The sequence below is a fragment of the Chiloscyllium punctatum genome, chromosome 31 (assembly GCF_047496795.1).
Source record: "Chiloscyllium punctatum isolate Juve2018m chromosome 31, sChiPun1.3, whole genome shotgun sequence".
NCBI lineage: Eukaryota > Metazoa > Chordata > Chondrichthyes > Orectolobiformes > Hemiscylliidae > Chiloscyllium > Chiloscyllium punctatum.
In genome coordinates, this window is record NC_092769.1 from 76,113,922 (window position 1) to 76,140,773 (window position 26,852).

The window sequence follows — 26,852 nt, forward strand, 5'->3', positions numbered from 1 at the left end:
AGTGACACACCTGTCCCCACCAGTACTGTACCCCAGTGTTATACACTGACAGACCTGTCCCCACCAGTACTGTACCCCAGTATTATACAGTGACAGACCTGTCCCCACCTGTACTGTACCCCAGTGTTATACAGTGATAGACCTGTCCCCACCAGTACTGTACCCTAGTGTTATACAGGGACAGACCTATCCCCACCAGTACTGTACCCCAGTGTTATATGCTGACAGACCTGTCCCCACCATGACTGTACCCCAGTGTTATATACTGATAGACCTGTCCCCACCAAACTGTACCACAGTGTTATACAGTGACAGACCTGTCCCCACCAGTACTGTACCCCAGTGTTATACACTGACAGACCTGTCCCCACCAGTACTGTACCCCAGTGTTATATACTGACAGACCTGTCCGCACCAGGACTGTACCCCAGATTTATACAGTGACAGACCTGTCCCCACCAGTACTGTACCCCAGTGTTATATACTGACAGACCTGTCCCCACCAGTACTGTACCCCCGTGTTATATACTGACATACCTGTCCGCACCAGGACTGTACCCCAGTGTTATATACTGATAGACCTGTCCCCACCAGTACTGTACCCCAGTGTTATATACTGATAGACCTGTCCCCACCAAACTGTACCCCAGTGTTATACAGTGACAGACCTGTCCCCACCAGTACTGTACCCCAGTGTTATATACTGACAGACCTGTCCCCACCAGGACTGTACCCCAGTGTTATATACTGACAGACCTGTCCCCACCAGTACTGTACCCCAGTGTTATACACTGACAGACCTGTCCCCACCAGTACTGTACCCCAGTGTTATACAGTGACAGACCTGTCCCCACCAGTACTGTGCCCCAGTGTTATACAGTGACAGACCTGTCCCCACCAGTACTGTACCCCAGTGTTATACAGTGACAGACCTGTCCCCACCAGTACTGTACCCCAGTGTTATACAGGGACAGACCTGTCCCCACCAGTACTGTACCCCAGTGTTATACAGGGACAGACCTGTCCCCACCAGTACTGTACCACAGTGTTATACAGGGACAGACCTGTCCCCACCAGTACTGTGCCCCAGTGTTATACAGTGACAGACCTGTCCCCACCAGTACTCTACCCCAGTGTTATACAGTGACAGACCTGTCCCCACCAGTACTGTACCTCAGTGTTATACAGTGACAGACCTGTCCCCACCAGTACTGTACCCCAGTGTTATACAGTGACAGACCTGTCCCCACCAGTACTGTACCCCAGTGTTATACAGTGACAGACCTGTCCCCACCAGTACTGTACCCCAGTGTTATACACTGACAGACCTGTCCCCACCAGTACTGTACCCCAGTGTTATACAGGGACAGACCTGTCCCCACCAGTACTGTACCCCAGTGTTATACACTGACAGACCTGTCCCCACCAGTACTGTACCCCAGTGTTATACAGGGACAGACCTGTCCCCACCAGTACTGTACCCCAGTGTTATACAGGGACAGACCTGTCCCCACCAGTACTGTACCCCAGTGTTATACAGGGACAGACCTGTCCCCACCAGTACTGTACCCCAGTGTTATACAGTGACAGACCTGTCCCCACCAGTACTGTACCCCAGTGTTATACAGTGACAGACCTGTCCCCACCAGTACTGTACCCCAGTGTTATACAGTGACAGACCTGTCCCCACCAGTACTGTACCCCAGTGTTATACAGTGACAGACCTGTCCCCACCAGTACTGTACCCCAGTGTTATACAGTGACAGACCTGTCCCCACCAGTACTGTACCCCAGTGTTATACAGTGACAGACCTGTCCCCACCAGTACTGTACCCCAGTGTTATACAGTGACAGACCCGTCCCCACCAGTACTGTACCCCAGTGTTACACAGTGACAGATCTGTCCCCACCAGTACTCTACCCCAGTGTTATACAGCGACAGACCTGTCTCCACCAGTACTGTACCCCAGTGTTATATACTGACAGACCTGTCTCCACCAGTACTGTACCCCAGTGTAAAATACTGACAGACCTGTCCCCACCAGGACTGTACCCCAGTGTTATATACTGACAGACCTGTCCCCACCAGTACTGTACCCCAGTGTTATACAGTGACAGACCTGTCCCCACCAGTACTGTACCCCAGTGTTATACAGTGACAGACCTCACCAGTACTGTGCCCCAGTGTTATACAGTGACAGACCTGTCCCCACCAGTACTGTACCCCAGTGTTATACAGTGACAGACCTGTCCCCACCAGTACTGTACCCCAGTGTTATACAGGGACAGACCTGTCCCCACCAGTACTGTACCACAGTGTTATACAGTGACAGACCTGTCCCCACCAGTACTGTGCCCCAGTGTTATATAGTGACAGACCTGTCCCCACCAGTACTGTACCCCAGTGTTATACAGTGACAGACCTGTCCCCACCAGTACTGTACCCCAGTGTTATACAGTGACAGACCTGTCCCCACCAGTACTGTACCCCAGTGTTATACAGTGACAGACCTGTCCCCACCAGTACTGTACCCCAGTGTTATACAGGGACAGACCTGTCCCCACCAGAACTGTACCCCAGTGTTATACACTGACAGACCTGTCCCCACCAGTACTGTACCCCAGTGTTATACACTGAAAGACCTGTCCCCACCAGTACTGTACCCCAGTGTTATACAGGGACAGACCTGTCCCCACCAGTACTGTACCACAGTGTTATACAGTGACAGACCTGTCCCCACCAGTACTGTGCCCCAGTGTTATATAGTGACAGACCTGTCCCCACCAGTACTGTACCCCAGTGTTATACAGTGACAGACCTGTCCCCACCAGTACTGTACCCCAGTGTTATACAGTGACAGACCTGTCCCCACCAGTACTGTACCCCAGTGTTATACAGTGACAGACCTGTCCCCACCAGTACTGTACCCCAGTGTTATACAGGGACAGACCTGTCCCGACCAGAACTGTACCCCAGTGTTATACACTGACAGACCTGTCCCCACCAGTACTGTACCCCAGTGTTATACACTGAAAGACCTGTCCCCACCAGTACTGTACCCCAGTGTTATACAGTGACAGACCTGTCCCCCACCAGGACTGTACCCCAGTGTGAAATACTGATAGACCTGTCCCCACCAAACTGTACCACAGTGTTATACAGTGACAGACCTGTCCCCACCAGTACTGTACCCCAGTGTTATACACTGACAGACCTGTCCCCACCAGTACTGTACCCCACTGTTATATACTGACAGACCTGTCCCCACCAGGACTGTACCCCAGTGTTATATACTGATAGACCTGTCCCCACCAGTACTGTACCCCAGTGTTATATACTGATAGACCTGTCCCCACCAAACTGTACCCCAGTGTTATACAGTGACAGACCTGTCCCCACCAGTACTGTACCCCAGTGTTATACACTGACAGACCTGTCCCCACCAGTACTGTACCCCAGTGTTATACACTGAAAGACCTGTCCCCACCAGTACTGTACCCCAGTGTTATACAGTGACAGACCTGTCCCCCACCAGTACTGTACCCCAGTGTTATACAGGGACAGACCTGTCTCCACCAGTACTGTACCCCAGTGTTATATACTGACAGACCTGTCCCCACCAGTAATGTACCCCAGTGTGAAATACTGATAGACCTGTCCCCACCAAAGTGTACCACAGTGTTATACAGTGACAGACCTGTCCCCACCAGTACTGTACCCCAGTGTTATACACTGACAGACCTGTCCCCACCAGTACTGTACCCCAGTGTTATATACTGATAGACCTGTCCCCACCAGTACTGTACCCCAGTGTTATACACTGACAGACCTGTCCCCACCAGTACTGTACCCCAGTGTTATACACTGACAGACCTGTCCCCACCAGTACTGTACCCCAGTGTTACACAGTGACAGACCTGTCCCCACCAGTACTGTACCCCAGTGTTATACAGTGACAGACCTGTCCCCACCAGTTCTGTACCCCAGTGTTATACAGGGACAGACCTGTCCCCACCAGTACTGTACCCCAGTGTTATACAGTGACAGACCTGTCCCCACCAGTACTGTACCCCAGTGTTATACACTGACAGACCTGTCCCCTCCAGTACTGTACCCCAGTGTTATACAGTGACAGAACTGTCCCCACCAGTACTGTACCCCAGTGTTATTCACTGACAGACCTGTCCCCACCAGTACTGTACCCCAGTGTTATATACTGACAGACCTGTCCCCACCAGTACTGTACCCCAGTGTTATACAGTGACAGACCTGTCCCCACCAGTACTGTACCCCAGTGTTATACAGTGACAGACCTGTCCCCACCAGTTCTGTACCCCAGTGTTATACAGGGACAGACCTGTCCCCACCAGTACTGTACCCCAGTGTTATACAGTGACAGACCTGTCCCCACCAGTACTGTACCCTAGTGTTATACAGTGACAGACCCGTCGCCACCAGTACTGTACCCCAGTGTTATACAGTGACAGACCTGTCCCCACCAGTACTGTACCCCAGTGTTATACAGTGACAGACCTGTCCCCACCAGTACTGTACTCCAGTGTTATACAGTGACAGACCTGTCCCCACCAGTACTGTACCCCAGTGTTATACAGTGACAGACCTGTCCCCACCAGTACTGTACCCCAGTGTTATACAGCGACAGACCTGTCCCCACCAGTACTGTACCCCAGTGTTATACAGTGACAGACCTGTCCCCACCAGTACTGTACCCCAGTGTTATACAGTGACAGACCCGTCCCCACCAGTACTGTACCCCAGTGTTACACAGTGACAGATCTGTCCCCACCAGTACTCTACCCCAGTGTTATACAGCGACAGACCTGTCTCCACCAGTACTGTACCCCAGTGTTATATACTGACAGACCTGTCCCCACCAGGACTGTACCCCAGTGTTATATACTGATAGACCTGTCCCCACCAAACTGTACCCCAGTGTTATACAGTGACAGACCTGTCCCCACCAGTACTGTACCCCAGTGTTATACACTGACAGACCTGTCCGCACCAGGACTGTACCCCAGTGTTATATACTGATAGACCTGTCCCCACCAGTACTGTACCCCAGTGTTATATACTGATAGACCTGTCCCCACCAAACTGTACCCTTGTGTTATACAGTGACAGACCTGTCCCCACCAGTACTGTACCCCAGTGTTATATACTGACAGCCCTGTCCCCACCAGTACTGTACCCCAGTGTTATACAGTGACAGACCTGTCCCCACCAGTACTGTACCCCAGTGTTATACAGTGACAGACCTGTCCCCACCAGTACTGTGCCCCAGTGTTATACAGTGACAGACCTGTCCCCACCAGTACTGTACCCCAGTGTTATACAGGGACAGACCTGTCCCCACCAGTACTGTACCCCAGTGTTATACAGGGACAGACCTGTCCCCACCAGTACTGTACCACAGTGTTATACAGTGACAGACCTGTCCCCACCAGTACTGTGCCCCAGTGTTATATAGTGACAGACCTGTCCCCACCAGTACTGTACCCCAGTGTTATACAGTGACAGACCTGTCCCCACCAGTACTGTACCCCAGTGTTATACAGTGACAGACCTGTCCCCACCAGTACTGTACCCCAGTGTTATACAGTGACAGACCTGTCCCCACCAGTACTGTACCCCAGTGTTATACAGGGACAGACCTGTCCCCACCAGAACTGTACCCCAGTGTTATACACTGACAGACCTGTCCCCACCAGTACTGTACCCCAGTGTTATACACTGAAAGACCTGTCCACACCAGTACTGTACCCCAGTGTTATACAGGGACAGACCTGTCCCCCACCAGTACTGTACCCCAGTGTTATACAGGGACAGACCTGTCCCCACCAGTACTGTACCCCAGTGTTATACAGGGACAGACCTGTCCCCACCAGTACTGTACCCCAGTGTTACACAGTGACAGACCTGTCCCCACCAGTACTGTACCCCAGTGTTATACACTGACAGACCTGTCCCCTCCAGTACTGTACCCCAGTGTTATACAGTGACACACCTGTCCCCACCAGTACTGTACCCCAGTGTTATACACTGACAGACCTGTGCCCACCAGTACTGTACCCCAGTATTATACAGTGACAGACCTGTCCCCACCAGTACTGTACCCCAGTGTTATACAGTGATAGACCTGTCCCCACCAGTACTGTACCCTAGTGTTATACAGGGACAGACCTATCCCCACCAGTACTGTACCCCAGTGTTATATGCTGACAGACCTGTCCCCACCAGGACTGTATCCCAGTGTTATATACTGATAGACCTGTCCCCACCAAACTGTACCACAGTGTTATACAGTGACAGACCTGTCCCCACCAGTACTGTACCCCAGTGTTATACACTGACAGACCTGTCCCCACCAGTACTGTACCCCAGTGTTATATACTGACAGACCTGTCCGCACCAGGACTGTACCCCAGTGTTATATACTGATAGACCTGTCCCCACCAGTACTGTACCCCAGTGTTATGTACTGATTGACCTGTCCCCACCAAACTGTACCCTAGTGTTATACAGTGACAGACCTGTCCCCACCAGTACTGTACCCCAGTGTTATATACTGACAGACCTGTCCCCGCCAGGACTGTACCCCAGTGTTATATACTGACAGACCTGTCCCCACCAGTACTGTACCCCAGTGTTATACAGTGACAGACCTGTCCCCACCAGTACTGTACCCCAGTGTTATACAGTGACAGACCTGTCCCCACCAGTACTGTGCCCCAGTGTTATACAGTGACAGACCTGTCCCCACCAGTACTGTACCCCAGTGTTATACAGTGACAGACCTGTCCCCACCAGTACTGTACCCCAGTGTTATACAGGGACAGACCTGTCCCCACCAGTACTGTACCACAGTGTTATACAGTGACAGACCTGTCCCCACCAGTACTGTGCCCCAGTGTTATACAGTGACGGACCTGTCCCCACCAGTACTGTACCCCAGTGTTATACAGTGACAGACCTGTCCCCACCAGTACTGTACCCCAGTGTTATACAGGGACAGACCTGTCCCCACCAGGACTGTACCCCAGTGTTATACACTCACAGACCTGTCCCCACCAGTACTGTACCCCAGTGTTATACAGTGACAGACCTGTCCCCACCAGTACTGTACCCCAGTGTTATACACTGACAGACCTGTCCCCACCAGTACTGTACCCCAGTGTTATACAGGGACAGACCTGTCCCCACCAGTACTGTACCCCAGTGTTATACACTGACAGACGTGTCCCCACCAGTACTGTACCCCAGTGTTATACAGTGACAGACCTGTCCCCACCAGGACTGGACCCCAGTGTTATACAGTGATAGACCTGTCCCCACCAGTACTGTGCCCCAGTGTTATACAGGGACAGACCTATCCCCACCAGTCCTGCGCCCCAGTGTTATACAGTAACAGACCTGTCGCCACCAGTACTGCGCCCCAGTGTTATACAGTGACAGACCTGTCCCCACCAGTACTGTACCCCAGTGTTATACAGCGACAGACCTGTCTCCACCAGTACTGTACCCCAGTGTTATATACTGACAGACCTGTCCCCACCAGGACTGTACCCCAGTGTGAAATACTGATAGACCTGTCCCCACCAAACTGTACCACAGTGTTATACAGTGACAGACCTGTCCCCACCAGTACTGTACCCCAGTGTTATACACTGACAGACCTGTCCCCACCAGTACTGTACCCCAGTGTTATATACTGACAGACCTGTCCCCACCAGGACTGTACCCCAGAGTTATATACTGATAGACCTGTCCCCACCAGTACTGTACCCCAGTGTTATATACTGATAGACCTGTCCCCACCAAACTGTACCCCAGTGTTATACAGTGGCAGACCTGTCCCCACCAGGACTGTACCCCAGTGTTATACACTGACAGACCTGTCCCCACCAGTACTGTACCCCAGTGTTATACAGTGACAGACCTGTCCCCACCAGTACTGTACCCTAGTGTTATACAGGGACAGACCTGTCCCCACCAGTAATGTACCCCAGTGTTATACAGTGACAGACCTGTCCCCACCAGTACTGTACCCCAGTGTTATACAGTGACAGACCTGTCCCCACCAGTACTGTACCCCAGTGTTATACAGTGACATACCTGTCCCCACCAGTACTGTACCCTAGTGTTATACAGTGACAGACCCGTCGCCACCAGTACTGTACCCCAGTGTTATACAGTGACAGACCCGTCCCCACCAGTACTGTACCCCAGTGTTACACAGTGACAGACCTGTCCCCACCAGTACTGTACCCCAGTGTTACACAGCGACAGACCTGTCTCCACCAGTACTGTACCCCAGTGTTATATGCTGACAGACCTGTCCCCACCAGGACTGTACCCCAGTGTTATATACTGATAGACCTGTCCCCACCAACCTGTACCACAGTGTTATACAGTGACAGACCTGTCCCCACCAGTACTGTACCCCAGTGTTATACACTGACAGACCTGTCCCCACCAGTACTGTACCCCCATGTTATATACTGACAGACCTGTCCGCACCAGGACTGTACCCCAGTATTATATACTGATAGACCTGTCCCCACCAGTACTGTACCCCAGTGTTATATACTGATAGACCTGTCCCCACCAAACTGTACCCTAGTGTTATACAGTGACAGACCTGTCCCCACCAGTACTGTACCCCAGTGTTATATACTGACAGACCTGTCCCCACCAGGACTGTACCCCAGTGTTATATACTGACAGACCTGTCCCCACCAGTACTGTACCCCAGTGTTATACACTGACAGACCTGTCCCCACCAGTACTGTACCCCAGTGTTATACAGTGACAGACCTGTCCCCACCAGTACTGTGCCCCAGTGTTATACAGTGACAGACCTGTCCCCACCAGTACTGTGCCCCAGTGTTATACAGTGACAGACCTGTCCCCACCAGTACTGTACCCCAGTGTTATACAGTGACAGACCTGTCCCCACCAGTACTGTACCCCAGTGTTATACAGGGACAGACCTGTCCCCACCAGTACTGTACCACAGTGTTATACAGTGACAGACCTGTCCCCACCAGTACTGTGCCCCAGTGTTATACAGTGACAGACCTGTCCCCACCAGTACTGTACCCCAGTGTTATACAGTGACAGACCTGTCCCCACCAGTACTGTACCCCAGTGTTATACAGTGACAGACCTGTCCCCACCCGTACTGTACCCCAGTGTTATACAGTGACAGACCTGTCCCCACCAGTACTGTACCCCAGTGTTATACAGGGACAGACCTGTCCCCACCAGTACTGTACCCCAGTGTTATACAGGGACAGACCTGTCCCCACCAGTACTGTACCCCAGTGTTATACACTGACAGACCTGTCCCCACCAGTACTGTACCCCAGTGTTATACAGTGACAGACCTGTCCCCACCAGTACTGTACCCCAGTGTTATACAGTGATAGACCTGTCCCCACCAGTACTGTACCCTAGTGTTATACAGGGACAGACCTATCCCCACCAGTACTGTACCCCAGTGTTATACAGTGACAGACCTGTCCCCACCAGTACTGTACCCCAGTGTTATACAGGGACAGACCTGTCCCCACCAGTTCTGTACCCCAGTGTTATACAGGGACAGACCTGTCCCCACCAGTACTGTACCCCAGTGTTATAAAGGGACAGACCTGTCCCCACCAGTACTGTACCCCAGTGTTATACAGTGACAGACCTGTCCCCACCAGTACTGTACCCCAGTGTTATACAGTGACAGACCTGTCCCCACCAGTACTGTACCCCAGTGTTATACAGTGACAGACCCGTCCCCACCAGTACTGTACCCCAGTGTTACACAGTGACAGACCTGTCCCCACCAGTACTGTACCCCAGTGTTATACAGCGACAGACCTGTCTCCACCAGTACTGTACCCCAGTGTTATATACTGACAGACCTGTCCCCACCAGGACTGTACCCCAGTGTTATATACTGATAGACCTGTCCCCACCAAACTGTACCACAGTGTTATACAGTGACAGACCTGTCCCCACCAGTACTGTACCCCAGTGTTACACAGTGACAGACCTGTCCCCACCAGTACTGTACCCCAGTGTTATATACTGACAGACCTGTCCGCACCAGGACTGTACCCCAGTGTTATATACTGATAGACCTGTCCCCACCAGTACTGTACCCCAGTGTTATATACTGATAGACCTGTCCCCACCAAACTGTACCCTAGTGTTATACAGTGACAGACCTGTCCCCACCAGTACTGTACCCCAGTGTTATATACTGACAGACCTGTCCCCACCAGGACTGTACCCCAGTGTTATATACTGACAGACCTGTCCCCACCAGTACTGTACCCCAGTGTTATACAGTGACAGACCTGTCCCCACCAGTACTGTACCCCAGTGTTATACAGTGACAGACCTGTCCCCACCAGTACTGTGCCCCAGTGTTATACAGTGACAGACCTGTCCCCACCAGTACTGTACCCCAGTGTTACACAGTGACAGACCTGTCCCCACCAGTACTGTACTCCAGTGTTATACACTGACAGACCTGTCCCCACCAGTACTGTACTCCAGTGTTATACACTGACAGACCTGTCCCCACCAGTACTGTACCCCAGTGTTATACAGTGACAGACCTGTCCCCACCAGGACTGTACCCCAGTGTTACACAGTGACAGACCTGTCCCCACCAGTACTGTACCCCAGTGTTATACACTGACAGACCTGTCCCCACCAGTACTGTACCCCAGTGTTATATACTGATAGACCTGTCCCCACCAAACTGTACCCTAGTGTTATACAGTGACAGACCTGTCCCCACCAGTACTGTACCCCAGTGTTATATACTGACAGACCTGTCCCCACCAGGACTGTACCCCAGTGTTATCTACTGACAGACCTGTCCCCACCAGTACTGTACCCCAGTGTCATACAGTGACAGACCTGTCCCCACCAGTACTGTACCCCAGTGTTATACAGTGACAGACCTGTCCCCACCAGTACTGTGCCCCAGTGTTATACAGTGACAGACCTGTCCCCACCAGCACTGTACCACAGTGTTATACAGTGACAGACCTGTCCCCACCAGTACTGTGCCCCAGTGTTATATAGTGACAGACCTGTCCCCACCAGTACTGTACCCCAGTGTTATACAGTGACAGACCTGTCCCCACCAGTACTGTACCCCAGTGTTATACAGTGACAGACCTGTCCCCACCAGTTCTGTACCCCAGTGTTATACAGTGACAGACCTGTCCCCACCAGTACTGTACCCCAGTGTTATACAGTGACAGACCTGTCCCCACCAGTACTGTACCCCAGTGTTATACAGTGACAGACCTGTCCCCACCAGTACTGTACCCTAGTGTTATACAGTGACAGACCCGTCCCCACCAGTACTGTACCCCAGTGTTACACAGTGACAGACCTGTCCCCACCAGTACTGTACCCCAGTGTTACACAGTGACAGACCTGTCCCCACCAGTACTGTACCCCAGTGTTATACAGCGACAGAGCTGTCTCCACCAGTACTGTACCCCAGTGTTATATACTGACAGACCTGTCCCCACCAGGACTGTACCCCAGAGTTATACAGGGACAGACCTGTCCCCACCAAACTGTACCCTAGTGTTATACAGTGACAGACCTGTCCCCACCAAACTGTACCACAGTGTTATATACTGATAGACCTGTCCCCACCAGTACTGTACCCTAGTGTTATACCGTGACAGACCCGTCCCCACCAGTACTGTACCACAGTGTTATACAGTGACAGACCTGTCCCCACCAGTACTGTACCCCAGTGTTACACAGTGACAGACCTGTCGCCACCAGTACTGTACCCCAGTGTTATACACTGACAGACCTGTCCCCACCAGTACTGTATCCCAGTGTTATACACTGATAGACCTGTCCCCACCAAACTGTACCACAGTGTTATACACTGACAGACCTGTCCCCACCAGTACTGTCCCCCAGTGTTATACAGTGACAGACCTGTCCCCACCAGTCCTGTCCCCCAGTGTTATTCAGTGACAGACCTGTCCCCACCAGTACTGTACCCCAGTGTTATACAATGACAGACCTGTCCCCACCAGTACTGTACCCCAGTGTTATACAGTGACAGACCTGTCCCCACCAGGACTGTACCCCAGTGTTATACAGTGACAGACCTGTCCCCCACCAGTACTGTATCCCAGTGTTATACAGTGACAGACCTGTCCCCACCAGTACTGTACCCCAGTGTTATAATGTGACAGACCTGTCCACACCAGTACTGTACCCCAGTGTTATACAGTGACAGACCTGTCCCCACCAGTACTGTACCCCAGTGTTGTACAGTGACAGACCTGTCCCCACCAGTACTGTATCCCAGTGTTATACAGTGACAGACCCGTCCTCACCGGTACTGTACCCCAGTGTCATACAGTGACAGACCTGTCCCCACCAGTACTGTACCCCAGTGTTATATACTGACAGACCTGTCCCCACCAGTACTGTACCCTCGTGTTATACAGTGACAGACCTGTCCCCACCAGTACTGTACCCCAGTGTTATATACTGACAGACCTGTCCCCACCAGGACTGTACCCCAGTGTTATACAATGACAGACCTGTCCCCACCAGTACTGTACCCCAGTGTTATACAGTGACAGACCTGTCCCCCACCAGTACTGTATCCCAGTGTTATACAGTGACAGACCTGTCCCCACCAGTACTGTACCCCAGTGTTATACAGTGACAGACCTGTCCCCACCAGTACTGTACCCCAGTGTTATACAGTGACAGACCTGTCCCCACCAGTACTGTACCCCAGTGTTATACAGTGACAGACCTGTCCCCACCAGTACTGTATCCCAGTGTTATACAGTGACAGACCCGTCCTCACCGGTACTGTACCCCAGTGTCATACAGTGACAGACCTGTCCCCACCAGTACTGTACCCTAGTGTTATACAGTGACAGACCTGTCCCCACCAGTACTGTACCCTAGTGTTATACACTGACAGACCCATCCCCACTGGTACTGTACCCCAGTGTTATACAGGGCAAGCGATTAAACTGTTTCTTTCTATTTACTTAACTTTTTAACATAATTTGTCGTGTACGGATTTGCTTTGTTATTTGTCCCACCCCTTTGCAGGGTGACCCTCATGTTGTTTGCTTTTTGCCTTAATTTGCCCCATGTCTTGTAGATGTATCATCGGAGGGTGAATCGGACAACAAATGCGGGGTTTATGAGTTTGATGGAGTAACGTTCAGGGTGGTTCGAGGTGATTACTCACCGTTGATGAAGAGAGTGGTTGAGAATCTGGAGAAAGCCAAGGTGAGCTCTTGACTGACCGTGCAGGACAGAGTATCTCTGGGAAATCTTGTCTGATGCACACAAAAAAGCGTCTCTGTACTGAAGCGTTATTTTGGACGCTGAACGTTAGTAAAAAGCTTATCATCTTTAGCTACACTAATTGTCGGATGTTTGGCAAGATCTATCGCAGTCATCACTCTGCAGCTTCCAAACCATTACCCGGAGAGCATCAACTCCTTCGACAGGTGAACTAGGAACAATTCCTGCAGTAACAACTCCCATTGCTAATGGTTTCTTCCAGGATTGAACTGTCCTGTTGTGTTTCAAAACCCTGGTTTGTTTGCTGGATTTGTTGGAGGAATGAGCAAGAATGCTTTACCCCTTGATACTAAACCTCCACAAATTCCAGTGGCTTCTCTCCAGCAGTATCCAAGGGACAATCTCCTGGCTCCCCTTGCAATAGGTAATCCTGCACTCCCATTCTATAGGTGCTAGGGGAGCATCTTTAATCTGAACTATCTTTGTGCCATGCTGCTTTACTGTACCTACAGTCCACGTGGAAGTGCCCCATCGGTCATCGAGACATCAGTCCTACTCTGTGCCTCTCTGACCCAAGGAGGGTGTCCCTTCTTGCCAGTTGTTATCAACCAGACCTGACCCCCACGAAGTATATTAAGAAGGTAGTTGAGAGAGTGTTGCTGGAAAAGCACAGCAGGTCAGGCAGCACCTGAGGAGCAGGAGAATCAATGTTTCGGGTCGGAGCCCTTCATCAGGAATGAGCGATAAAGGGCTGCGGCTTGAAACGTCAATTTCCCTGCTCCTCGGATGCTGCCTGACCTGCTGTGCTTTTCCAGCGCCACACACTCTCGACTCTGACCTCCAGCATCTGCAGACCTCGCTGTCTCCATATTAAGAAGGTAGCCTAGTGGCTAGCTTTCTCTTCTTTTAAATGTTAATGTAAGTTGCTGTGTTCCACGTGCAAGTTGGATCGGTCAAACTACTTTGTTAAACGCAACACAATTCACTCAAACACTATAGTTAAAATACAACAAAAGAAAGGAGAACTTGGAATAATTTCATTCTACTGGCACACCTAACAGAATAACAGACACAGTAATTATTACTAATTAACTGTTCCAATATAGAAATGTCCCATACACACACCCCTCGGCAAATTCAGACATTGGTTTTGGTTCATATGCAATCTAGCAGCAGCTTTTGGCTGGAATCAATTCAGGGGAAAATTGCTTTCCACTTCTTCCAGACGCCAACAGCAACTGCTGCGGAAACCTCCAAGTCCTGGGTTCTGTAGATTGAAGCTTGACCACAACCAATTCAGGCTGCTTCTACTGTTTGCACTTTCTTAAAAGAAAAAGACCCTCAAAGCCTCACGACTTGTTCATCTTCTCATAGACTGCTCAGCGCCTGTCTGCCAGTCTCTCTCTGAGACCAGAGCAAAACACACTTCCTAAAGCCACAGCATTGTCACATCGGTGCCCAGGCACTGTCGTTTCTCCTTGGGTCGGTGGGTGTGAATGAAAAGGTGTTTAGCTCGGGCTGAGGGTTTGTGCTGGTGATGGTCACTCCCCTCAGCTGCCTGCCCGACTTTTAAAATCCTCAAGCTTCTCCGTGAGGGTTCCATACATGGCATCCACATTTTAACGGCCCACGTGAAAAAGTCAAAGGTAAGCTGTTCAACCCCCCTTCCAATTCTTATAAGGCGGCTCCGGCTGGAACTTGTAAAATTCCCGCTTAAGGGAGCAACTTGATGTACTAACCCAGCTTGTGTGGAAGTTTCTTCAGAAATCATGGAATAAACACAGTGAGCTTTACCAATCAGCTTGCTCCACATCAGCGGGCTAAAAATTTTCCAACACACAGAAACCCCTCATCTACTCTCATAACTAATGACCTTGCTCGTTGTATTTTTACATAAACCATAAACCTTTACAATTACTAATGCCTTGTGTGAGGTTTGAAAACTAAATTAGCCAAGTACTCAGCTTTGTACCAAGTGTAAGATAACTATCTCTCGGTGGGGTTACATTTTTGATGAGTTTTTTTTTCTTTCTTCCCCCCGTCCTGGGCACAGCCTGTTCCTCAGACACTTTCTGAGCTCCAGGCAGGTGGACGTTCCACATCACGCTAGGCCCATCCGATCGTGGTATTTAAACCGAATTATTATTCATTCACGGGGGTGAGAGTGTCACTGGCTGGGCCCAGCATTTATTGCCCTTCCCTAATTACCCAGAGGGCTTGTTAAGAGTCAACTCCATTGCTGTGGGTCTGGAGTCACGTGTAGGCCAGACCAGCTAAGGATGGCAGTTTCCTTCCCAAAGGGCGTTAGTGACCCAGATAGGTTTTTCTGACAAACGCCAATGAATTCACGGTTGCTATTCGACTCTTAATTTCAAATTTGTATTGAATTTAAATTCCACCGTTTGCCGTGGTGGGATTGGAACCCGGGTCCCCAGAACGTTACTCCTTCTGCCTCCTGGTCATTCAGTGTTCCTTCCGGAGGAACGCACCCTATCTTGAAATGAGTTCTTCAGTTTTTCATGCAAGCGCAGGCTGAGTGCACTCAAATAAGCTTTGTTAGTATAATGTGCGTGTTGGTAAGGCCAGGAGCAGCATAAGCTGAGTTCCGAGCTGCTCACAGCCATCAATAACGTGACCGCTAGGATCACGAGTAAAATAGGTCTGACGTTCATCCGAATGCCCAGTCAACCCAAACTCTGACCCTCCCTCCCTCCCTCGCTATGGGCCGTTTGACCCTGGACAATCTATTTGTGCCACTCACCTGTCACAGTCCCTTATCTCGACAGGAGTATGCAGCCTCTCCCAATGTCGTGCAGATGCTGGAGCAGTACATCCAGAGCTTCACTACTGGTTCCATTGATGCTCATAAGGAGGGCTCCAAACACTGGATCAAAGACACGGGGCCCATCGTAGAGAGGTGAGCCAACACCTGCTGACTCTGCCCCTTGGTGGGCACCTGCCCGTGGGTATACCATTCACTGTGTCTGGCTACTTAGGGTAGGCTGTTCAACTGGGGCAAACTTCACTGGTGCTCTTTATATCCGAATCCCTGGCTGGGAGAGTGAGGCTGGTCGTGGAAAATCCATCGGAGACAGATGATACAGGATCAGAGTGCTGGAAAAGCACAGCAGGTCAGGCAGCATCCCGAGGAGCAGGAGAACCGACGTTTCAGGCACAAGGCCATCATTGATTCTCCTGCTCCTCGGGATGCTGCCTGACCTGCTGTGCTTTTCCAGCATCGCACTCTCGACTCTGATCTCCAGCATCTGCAGGCCTCGCTTTTCCCGATACAGGGTCCGGCGAAGAATGAAAACGTGAGGCGTCGGGGAGCTGTGGAGGGGGTCGCTGTTGCTGCCCAACTAACTTCTGTTTTGATTCTGCAGCTACATCGGCTTCATCGAAAGTTATCGAGACCCTTACGGATCGCGAGGGGAGTTTGAAGGTAACAGAGTGTGAGCTGCAGAGATCCCCTTCTTGCTTGGGTTATGTTATCCCGGATCTCCGAGTACAGCACAGACCTGCACAGAACCGTGATGGAGTAACACCAGTCATTTTGGGTACATCCTCACTGATTGACCCACTGAGCAAGACCACCTTCGTGGTCAGAGAGCTCACTCCATCCTGCCGGTTCTTCACCCTGATCCTCTTAAGCTGATGACACTTGTGGTCTGGAGTGTGTCACTTCCACCAATGCTCGCACACTCAACCAGTGTCACAGTCTTACCCACCCTTCTGTCACCACAGACAGTGGGGTACTTGATGCCAGACAGGTTTAATCCAATCCCCTGTCCCCTGGAAGTTGTTGCCAGGCAGGTTCATCCAATCCCCTGTCCCCTGGAAGTTGTAGGCAGGTTTAATCCAATCCCCTGTCCCCTGGGGGTTGTTGCCAGGCGGAGTTCATCCAATCCCCTGCCGCCTGGGGGTTGTTGCTGGGTGGGATTCATCCAGTCCCCTGGGGGTTGTTACCAGGCAGGTTTAATCCAATCCCCTGTCCCATGGGGGTTGTTGCTAGGCGGGGTTCATCCAATCCCCTGTCCCCTGGGGGTTGTTGCTAGGTGGGTTTAATCCAATCCCCTGTCCACTGGGGGTTGTTGCCAGGCAGGTTTAATCCAATCCCCTGTCCACTGGGGGTTGTTACCAGGCGGGTTTAATCCAATCCCCTGTCCACTGGGGGTTGTTGCTAGGCGGGGTTCATCCAGTCCCCTGTCCCCTGGGGGTTGTTGCTAGGTGGGTTTAATCCAATCCCCTGTCCACTGGGGGTTGTTACCAGGCGGGTTTAATCCAATCCCCTGTCCACTGGGGGTTGTTGCCAGGTGGGTTTAATCCAATCCCCTGAGGGCGCGGGCACTGTTGGAGGGTCAGCGCCGAGGGAGCACCGCGCTGTTGGCTGGTCAGCGCTGACTGAGTGGACACTGTCAAGAGGGTCAGCGCCGAGGGAGAGGGCACCATCGGAGGGTCAGCGCCGAGAGAGCGGCGCATTGTCGGAGGGTCAGCGTTGAGGCAGTGCGGCGGGGGAGGGTGTATACAGGGTCCCACAGCTGCCATTGGGAGAGAAGTGCAGGGGGAGGCATGTTCTCCCCGGGGTACTGAGTCCAATCTTTACCCCTCACCCAGCAACCCCAAGCCCACATGATGTGGGTCCCCCTCCCATAGCTGCGTGTGTGTGTGTGCGTGCGCTAATTGGCTGCTGTTTCTCTGAAATCCAGCCAAGTGTCCACTTTGAAAAGGAAGTGGTTCAGCAGCTGTCAGTCACCCTGAGATAACGAAGGGTCTGGGGGAAAGGGGAATCTGTCCGGGGGGGGAGGGAGGGAGGGAGGGAGGGATACCACAGATCCTCTGGAATGGGATGGTTAAAAACCTGGATGGATTTTCCTCTGGTTTGGCAGCGGGCACTGTTTAACGCTGGTGGTTGGGTTTAACTGAGTCAAACCCCCCCCCTCTCCAGGTTTTGTGGCTGTGGTCAACAAGGACATGAGCGCCAAGTTCGCTCAGCTGGTGGCTTCAGCCGAGCAGCTACTCCCGGAGCTGCCCTGGCCCAAGGAGTTTGAGAAGGATCGCTTCCTGAAACCGGACTTCACCTCCCTTGACGTGCTGACCTTCGCAGGCAGCGGCATTCCAGCCGGCATCAACATTCCGAACTGTGAGTGACCCCACCCCCCCCCCCCCCCCCCCCCCTTTCTTACTCCTCGCCCTCCTGCATTGGTGTGTCGCCTTCCTGGGATGACCGGGCTTTCCTTAGGAAGGAGGACAGGGCGGACTGGGTTTGTAGCCACTGGAGTTCCCGAGGACTGAGGGGTGATGTTGTTGAAGCCGAGAAGCTCCTGTGAGGAGTGGGTTAGAGCAGAAGGAGCTGGAGTAGGCCATTTGGCCCCTCCAACCTGCTACACCATTCAATAAGATCATGGACTGAGCTCCACTTACCCGCCTGCGCACTGTAACCCTTAATTCACCTTTAAAAAAACATTTTAGATTCCCAACTCTCTGGATGAAGGAGTTCCTCCTCAGCTCCCCCCGCCCCTCCCCTCCGGCTCTAGTTTCAGTGGGAAGAACCTCTCTGCTTCTATCCTATCTATTCCCTTCATTATTTTATATGTTTCTCTAAGATTCCAACCCCTCAGAGTATAGTCCCAGTTCACTCATACGTCAATCCCCTCAACTCGAGCACCAGCCTGGTGACTCCTCCCCCCCCCCTCACTGCACCCCCCCCCCCAGTGCCAGTCCATCCTTTCTCCAGTAAGGAGACCCAAACTGTACACAGTTTGTGACCTCCCCAGCTCCCTGTACAGCTGGAACATAACTTCCCTGCTTCGAAAGTCCAATGAAGGACAGTATTAGACTGGATACTGAGAGGGAGTTCCCCGTTCTGGGGGCCTGCTTCCACACTGTAGGGATTTTATGATTCTGAGAGTTCCGGATGAACACTTCCCCCTGCCCCGAATCAGAAAGTCCTTCCTCCCATTATCCCCCGAATGGCCCAACTCAAATGGGATGCTTCTGCCACTTGTTCTGGACCTTGTGTCCCTCCTCCTCTTTCCCCCCTTCCCCAACGCACGTGCGCATACTGTGTGTGTGTGTGTGTGTCTGTCTGTCTCTCTCTCTCTCTGTGTATGTCTTTGTGTGTGTATGTGTGTCTCTGTGTGTGTGTTACTCTCTATCTGTGTCTCTCTCTCTTTTGTCGGTGTGTCTTTATCTGTTTGTGTTTGTGTGTGTCTGTGTGTGTGTGTCTCTGTCTCTCTCTCTCTCTCTCTCTCTCTCTCTGTGTCTCTGTCTGTCTCTCCCTCTTTCTGTGTATGTGTCTGTGTCTCTATCTCTCTGTCTCTATCTCTCTGTCTCTATCTCTCTGTCTCTATCTCTCTGTCTCTATCTCTCTGTCTCTATCTCTCTGTCTCTCTGTGTCTCTCTGTCTGTGTCTCTCTGTCTGTGTCTCTCTGTCTGTGTCTCTCTGTCTGTGTCTCTCTCTCTCTCTCTCTCTCCTCTCTCTGTGTCTCTCTTGTTCCCCCCCCGTCGAATCCTTTACACATTGTAACCTATCCTCCGTTAGATCGCCCCTTGAACCTTGCTCCCTCCCGTGACGATGCACTCTCGGTGATAGGCCGTGGTGAACACTCCAGTTGTGGCTCTTTGTCTCCCGGCGCTCGGCCGACTTCTAACTCGTGGCCTGTTCCTTTCTGAACCCTCCAGATGACGATATTCGGCAGACAGTGGGCTTCAAGAACGTCTCGCTGGGTAACGTCCTGGCAGTGGCCTACTCGACGCAGAAGGAGAAACTGACCTTTCTGGAGGAGGACGATAAGGTAGGCGTGTTAACGCCCTGCAGCGTGCTCACCGGACTGTGGTGTGAGAGAGCGAGCTGTTTTATGGGGACAGAAGGAGCCTCTCCTCCGGTCTCTTAAAGTACTGGAGCATGAAGTGGGGGAGCTGCTGCTGGACTGGGTGGTCAAGGTCAGTAGCCACACAACGCCAGGTTATAGCCCAACAGGTTTCTTTGCAATTACAAGCTTTTTGGAGTTCTTTGAAAGCCTGTGATTTCAAATAAACCTGTTGGGCTACAACTTGGTGTCATGTGGCTCCTGATGTTATTGGGTGATACCAGGCCTGGGTTGCTTCTTAACATGGCATTGACTCCTGTTAGATCCTTAACTCTCAGCTTCCCCTCTTCCCCACGGCTCATTCCCACACTTCCCCCACTAATTTCCACATGGCCAATCCACCCTAACCTGCACATCCCTGGGCACTATGGGACAATTTCCCACGGCCAATCCACCCTAACCTGCACATCCCTGGACACTATGGGACAATTTCCCACGGCCAATCCACCCTAACCTGCACATCCCTGGACACTATGGGACAATTTCCCACGGCCAATCCACCCTAACCTGCACATCCCTGGACACTATGGGACAATTTCCCACGGCCAATCCACCCTAACCTGCACATCCCTGGACACTATGGGACAATTTCCCATGGCCAATCCACCCTAACCTGCACATCCCTGGACACTATGGGACAATTTCCCAATGGCCAATCCACCCTAACCTGCACATCCCTGGGCACTATTGGACAATTTCCCCACGGCCAATCCACCCTAACCTGCACATCCCTGGGCACTATGGGACAATTTCCCACGGCCAATCCACCCTAACCTGCACATCCCTGGGCACTATGGGACAATTTCCCATGGGCCAATCCACCCTAACCTGCACATCCCTGGGCACTATGGGACAATTTCCCATGGGCCAATCCACCCTAACCTGCACATCCCTGGCCACTATGGGACAATTTCCCACGGCCAATCCACCCTAACCTGCACATCCCTGGGCACTATGGGACAATTTCCCACGGCCAATCCACCCTAACCTGCACATCCCTGGACACTACGGGACAATTTCCCACGGCCAATCCACCCTGACCTGCACATCCCTGGGCACTGTGGGACAATTTCACATGACCAATCCTCCCTAACCTGTACATCCCTGGCCACTATGGGACAATTTCCCATGGGCCAATCCACCCTAACCTGCACATCCCTGGCCACTATGGGACAATTTCCCATGGGCCAATCCACCCTAACCTGCACATCCCTGGGCACTATGGGACAATTTCCCATGGGCCAATCCACCCTAACCTGCACATCTTTGGACTGTGGGAGGAAACCGGAGCACCTGGAGGAAACCCACACAGACCCGGGGAGAATGTGCAAACTCCACCCAGAGAGTCGCCTGAGGGTGGGATCGAACCCGGGTCCCTGGCACTGTGAGGCAGCAGTGCTAACCACTGAGGTACTGTGCCGTCCACCAGATTGACTGGTTGGGGAGTTCCCGGGGGTTTTTGGAGCGCACTGAAGCGATGTAAGCACTGATGGTGATTTCCTGTCTTGTTTTTGGCAGGATTTGTACATCAAATGGAGGAGCCCATCTTTTGAAGTTCAGGTTGGCCTGCACGAGCTGCTGGGTCATGGCAGCGGGAAACTGTTTGTTCAGGTTGGTCATTGTCTGAGGAATGTTCCGGTAGGGCGCGTTGCTGATCAGCGAGCCCCCCCCGCCCCCAGCAACCGAACAGTTGGGGAAAGGGCATCAGCGTGGGGCTTTATGGGGTTTGGAATTATTTGAGGGGAGGGTGGGGAGGAGAATGGCATTCCCCCGTTGGGGAGCAGAGGCTGCCTTACCCACTGCTCCGTGGTGGGGCTGATGCCGAGACCACTCCCCCAGAGTAATCGTTCCCCCTTTTTTCTTTACCCTCACCCCCCATTCAGGACAAGAACGGCAAGTTCAACTTTGAGTCTAACCTGGTGAACCCTGAGACCGGCGAGACGGTGAGTCCTGGGGTTGAGGGGGGGGAAGCGGGTGGGGGTTGCCATGGTTTAAGCTGGGATTGTGCACCTCCCCCAGACCCTGGGGCAAGGCCTTCCTCACCCTCACTCTGTCTTACACCCTCTTTCCAAGTGACTCCTCCGTTTGCCTATTGGGCTCTGGCTGACTTGCCCCTTGAAGGTGGTGGTGGGGATCGCCTTAATTGGCTCTTGCTTTGTATTCACCCGGCTTCCCCTCATCTCCTCGGCTGCTGCCCGCACTGGTCAGTTCCTCGGCGGGGGGGGTGGGGGGGGGCAAGCGCTGAATCCCCCCAACTTCGGTGGGATATCCCAGCCCAACAAACCTTATTGAGTTTGTGAAGGTGGTGAGGAAACAGCTGGATGAGGGTAAAGCCATTGATGTGGTGTACAGAGGAAGATCTCCAGGTCCTGATAAAAAACATTACCTCCGAGGTGTTACCAACACCTTTAGTTTATAATGATTAAAAGTGAACTCTGCTTACTGAAATGCTGCCGAGAACAGTCCTGGACAGCGATGGACCCAGGTGCTACACTTACCCTGCAGCTCTACACAGGGGTGTACCCTTCCCCAGATAACCTCTCTGCCATTGTCCCTGTACAGGGCAGAGTGGGAACTTGCCAAAATGTTGCAGGAAAAAGTTGTGCGCCTGTGTTGTTATTTTAAGACTCACCCCCCCTCCCCAAAATAGAACATAGAAGAATACAGCGCAGTACAGGCCCTTCAGCCCTCGATGTTGTGCCGATCAAAGCCCACCTAACCTACACTAACCCACTATCCTCCATATACCTATCCAATGCCCGCTTAAATACCCATAAAGAGGGAGAGTCCACCACTGCTACTGGTAGGGCATTCCATGAACTTACGACTCGCTGAGTGAAGAACCTACCCCTAACATCAGTCCTATATCTACCCCCCCTTAATTTAAAGCTATGCCCCCTTGTAATAGCTGACTCCATACGTGGAAAAAGGTTCTCACTGTCAACCCTATCTAACCCCCTAATCATCTTGTACACCTCTATCAAGTCACCCCTAAACCTTCTTTTCTCCAATGAAAACAACCCCAAGTGCCTCAGCCTTTCCTCATAGGATCTTCCTACCATACCAGGCAACATCCTGGTAAACTTCCTCTGCACCCGTTCCAGTGCCTCCACATCCTTCCTATAGTATGGCGACCAAAACTGCACACAATATTCCAGAAGCGGCCGCACCAGAGTCTTATACAACTGCAGCATGACCTCAGGACTCCGGAACTCAATTCCTCTACCAATAAAAGCCAGTACGCCATATGCCTTCTTCACTGCACTATTTACCTGGGTGGCAACTTTCAGAGATCTGTGTACATGGACACCAAGATCCCTCTGCTCTTCCACACTACCAAGTAGTCTACCATTAGCCCAGTAATCCATCTTTTTGTTACTCTTACCAAAGTGAATCACCTCACACTTAGCTACATTGAACTCCATTTGCCACCTTTCTGCCCAGCTCTGCAGCTTATCTATATCCCGCTGTAACCTGCCACATCCTTCCTCACTGTCTACAACTCCTCCGACTTTCGTATCATCCGCAAACTTGCTCACCCAACCTTCTAGCCCCTCCTCCAGGTCATTTATAAAAATGACAAACAGCAATGGTCCCAAAACAGATCCTTGCGGAACACCGCTAGTGACGGCACTCCAAGATGAACCTTTGCCATCAACTACTACCCTCTGTCTTCTTCCAGCCAGCCAATTCCTAATCCAAACCTCCAACTCGCCCTCAATGCCATATCTCTGTATTTTCTGCAGTAGCCTACCATGGGGGACCTTATCAAACGCCTTACTAAAATCCATATATACCACATCTACCGCTTCCCCCTCATCTACCTCCTTAGTCACCTTCTCAAAGAATTCAATAAGGTTTGTGAGGCACGACCTGCCCTTCACAAAACCATGCTGACTATCCTTGATCACATTATTCTTATCCAGATGTGCATAAATCCTATCCCTTACAATTCTCTCTAAGACTTTGCCCACAACAGAAGTGAGACTCACTGGCCTATAGTTACTAGGATTATCCCTACTCCCCTTCTTGAACAAGGGAACCACGTTTGCTAGCCTCCAGTCCTCTGGCACTACTCCTGTAGACAAAATGGCCACAGCAGCCTTGCTATCGTCTCCATTCCGAGAGTTCATTCCATTCTGGGGTCCCAGTGGGGAGAAGAGGTAGGGGATGTTTGGGGTGGAGGGGGTGGTTGCAGCTGCCTCATCTCCTGAACGCGGAGCGGACTCAGCGAGCGCTAGCTCTGTCAATCCCGTTGAAGTGACGCAGTGGTGGGGAGAGGCTTCTTACACACAAGGGTGTGTCTGCTCAGGACCAACCCTGAGTCAGAGAGAGGGAGCAAGGCCCGCAGAGTGAGGAGAAAGGAAACTTCCGGAAAACTCCGAGTCCCACAGGAGAGGCATTGAATCAGAATAATTGGTAATCCGAATGAAATAGTACCCGTCCATCTCGGTCGGATAATCGAGGTTCCTCTCTGTGTGGATTTCAGTAAGGTGTTTGATAAGGTTCCCCATGGTAGGCTACTGCACAAAATACAGTGGCATGGGAGTGAGAGCAATTTAGCAGTTTGGATCAGAAATTAGCTAGCTGAAGGTGGTGGTTGATGGGAAATGTTCATCCTGGAGCTCAGTTACAAATGGGGTCCCACCAGGATTTGTTTTGGGCTCCCCACTGCTGTTTGTCATTTATATAATTGACCTGGATGAGGGCGTTGAAGGATGCATTAGTAAATTTGCAGATGACACTAAGTTCGGTACAATTGTGGATAGTGCCAAAGGATGTTGTAGGATACAAAGAGACGTAGATAAGCTGCAGAGCTGGGCTGAGAGGTGGCAAATGGAGTTTAATGTGGAAAAGTGTGAGGTGATTCACTTTGGAAGGAGCAACAGGAATACAGAGTACTGGGCGAATGGTAAGATTCTTGATAGTGTAGATGAGCAGAGAGATCTCAGTGTCCAGGTACATAGATCCTTGAAAGTTGCCACCCAGGTCGATAGGGCTGTTAAGAAGGCATATGGTGTGTTAGCTTTTATTGGTAGAGGGATTGAGTTTTGAAACAGTGAGGTCATGTTGCAGCTGTACAAAACTCTGTTACAGCCACATTTGGAGTATTGTATACAGTTCTGGTCACCACATTATAGGAAGGATGTGGAAGCTTTGGAAAGGGTTCAGAGAAAATTTACTAGGATGTTGCCTGGTATGGAGGGAAGGTCTTATGAGGAAAGGCTGAAGGACTTGAGGCTGTTTTCGTTAGAGAGAAGAAGGTTGAGAGGTGACTTAACTGAGACATATAAGATAATCAGAGGGTTAGATAGGGTGGACAGGGAGAGCCTTTTTCCTCAGATGGTGAGGGCTAACACGAGGGGACATACCTTTAAATTAAGGGGTGATAGACGTCAGAGGTAATTACTTTACTGCAGGAGTTGTACGGATGGGGAATGCCCTACCTGCAACAGTAGTAGACTCGCCAACTTTAAGGGCATTTAAATGGTCATTGGATAGGCATGTGGATGAGAATGAAACCGTGTAGGTTAGCTGGGCATCAGATTGGTTTCACAGGTCAACGCAACATGGAGGGCCGAAGGGCCTGTACTGCGCTGGAATGTTCTGTGTTCCTGACGATCGGTGTCTGTGTGTCGTTGTTGTCCCCCCCCCCACCCCCAGATTCGGAGTTGGTACAGCCACGGAGAGACCTGGGACAGCAAGTTCTCCACGGTTGCGTCCAGCTATGAGGAATGTCGGGCGGAGTGTGTCGGCATGTATCTCTGCCTGAACAGAGAGGTCCTGAAGTAAGTCTCTGCTGAGCTGGTTCACCAGATCGGTAATCGAGAGTTCTGGGCTCAAATCCCAGCACGGTGCATTGGAATTTGGTAACAATCCAGAATTTACCCAAAGAAGCTGATCTTATGGCAACCGCGGAAACACTACCAACTGTTGTGAAAACCCATCGGGGTCATTCATACCCTCCTGGCATTTTTACAGTTTTTAAAAAGTCCTTTATTGTATCATCAATGTGCTGCAAGGTGCAAAAGAGTGTGGTGCTGGAAAAGCACAGCTGGCCATCCCTGAAGAAGAGCTCCTGCCCAAAACGTCGACTCTCCTGCTCCTCGGGATGCTGCCTGACCAGCTGTGCTTTTCCAGCGCCACACTCTTCAGCTCTGATCTCCAGCCCTCACACTCTCTCCATGCTGCAAGGAGCCCCAAGGAGAGAATCTGGTCACCGAAGAGACTCTCTGTTCTCTTGTTATGGACCAGACCAGATCAGACCGAACCCTGCCTCTAAATATTGATTGAGTGATTTTTATTGTCGCGTGGGCAGTGAAAAGCTTTGTTTGCGAGCAGTACAGACGCATCACAGTAAGCCAGGATGTCCAGCATAAGAAGACTGGGACAGAGGCATGCAGATTACATTGGACACAGGTTACATGGCACAGGATGTGCACACAGTGTGGTCAGTGCTAGGAAGGTAGCCTAGACTCTAACTTTCCAAAAGGCAAAGGTGAGGACTGCAGATGCTGGAAATCAGAGTCTAGGTTAGAGTGGGGCTGGAAAAGCTGAACTTCAGTCCTGATGAAGGGCTTTTGCCTGAAACGTCGATTTTCCTGCTCCTCGGGTGCTGCCTGATCTGCTGTGTT

General features: G+C 51.5%; 1 protein-coding gene across 1 annotated transcript in view; it reads left to right on the forward strand.

The window, feature by feature from the left end:
* Window positions 1-26,852, forward strand: part of dpp3 (dipeptidyl-peptidase 3) — a 100,856-nt gene that overhangs the window by 51,525 nt on the left and 22,479 nt on the right. Inside the window, exons 5-12 of the mRNA XM_072551137.1 lie at window positions 13,200-13,330; window positions 16,135-16,265; window positions 16,732-16,790; window positions 18,294-18,488; window positions 20,030-20,142; window positions 21,736-21,828; window positions 22,101-22,160; window positions 25,882-26,006. Of these exons, the coding sequence (XP_072407238.1) occupies window positions 13,200-13,330; window positions 16,135-16,265; window positions 16,732-16,790; window positions 18,294-18,488; window positions 20,030-20,142; window positions 21,736-21,828; window positions 22,101-22,160; window positions 25,882-26,006 (907 nt within the window). The remainder of the gene's footprint in view (window positions 1-13,199; window positions 13,331-16,134; window positions 16,266-16,731; window positions 16,791-18,293; window positions 18,489-20,029; window positions 20,143-21,735; window positions 21,829-22,100; window positions 22,161-25,881; window positions 26,007-26,852) is intronic.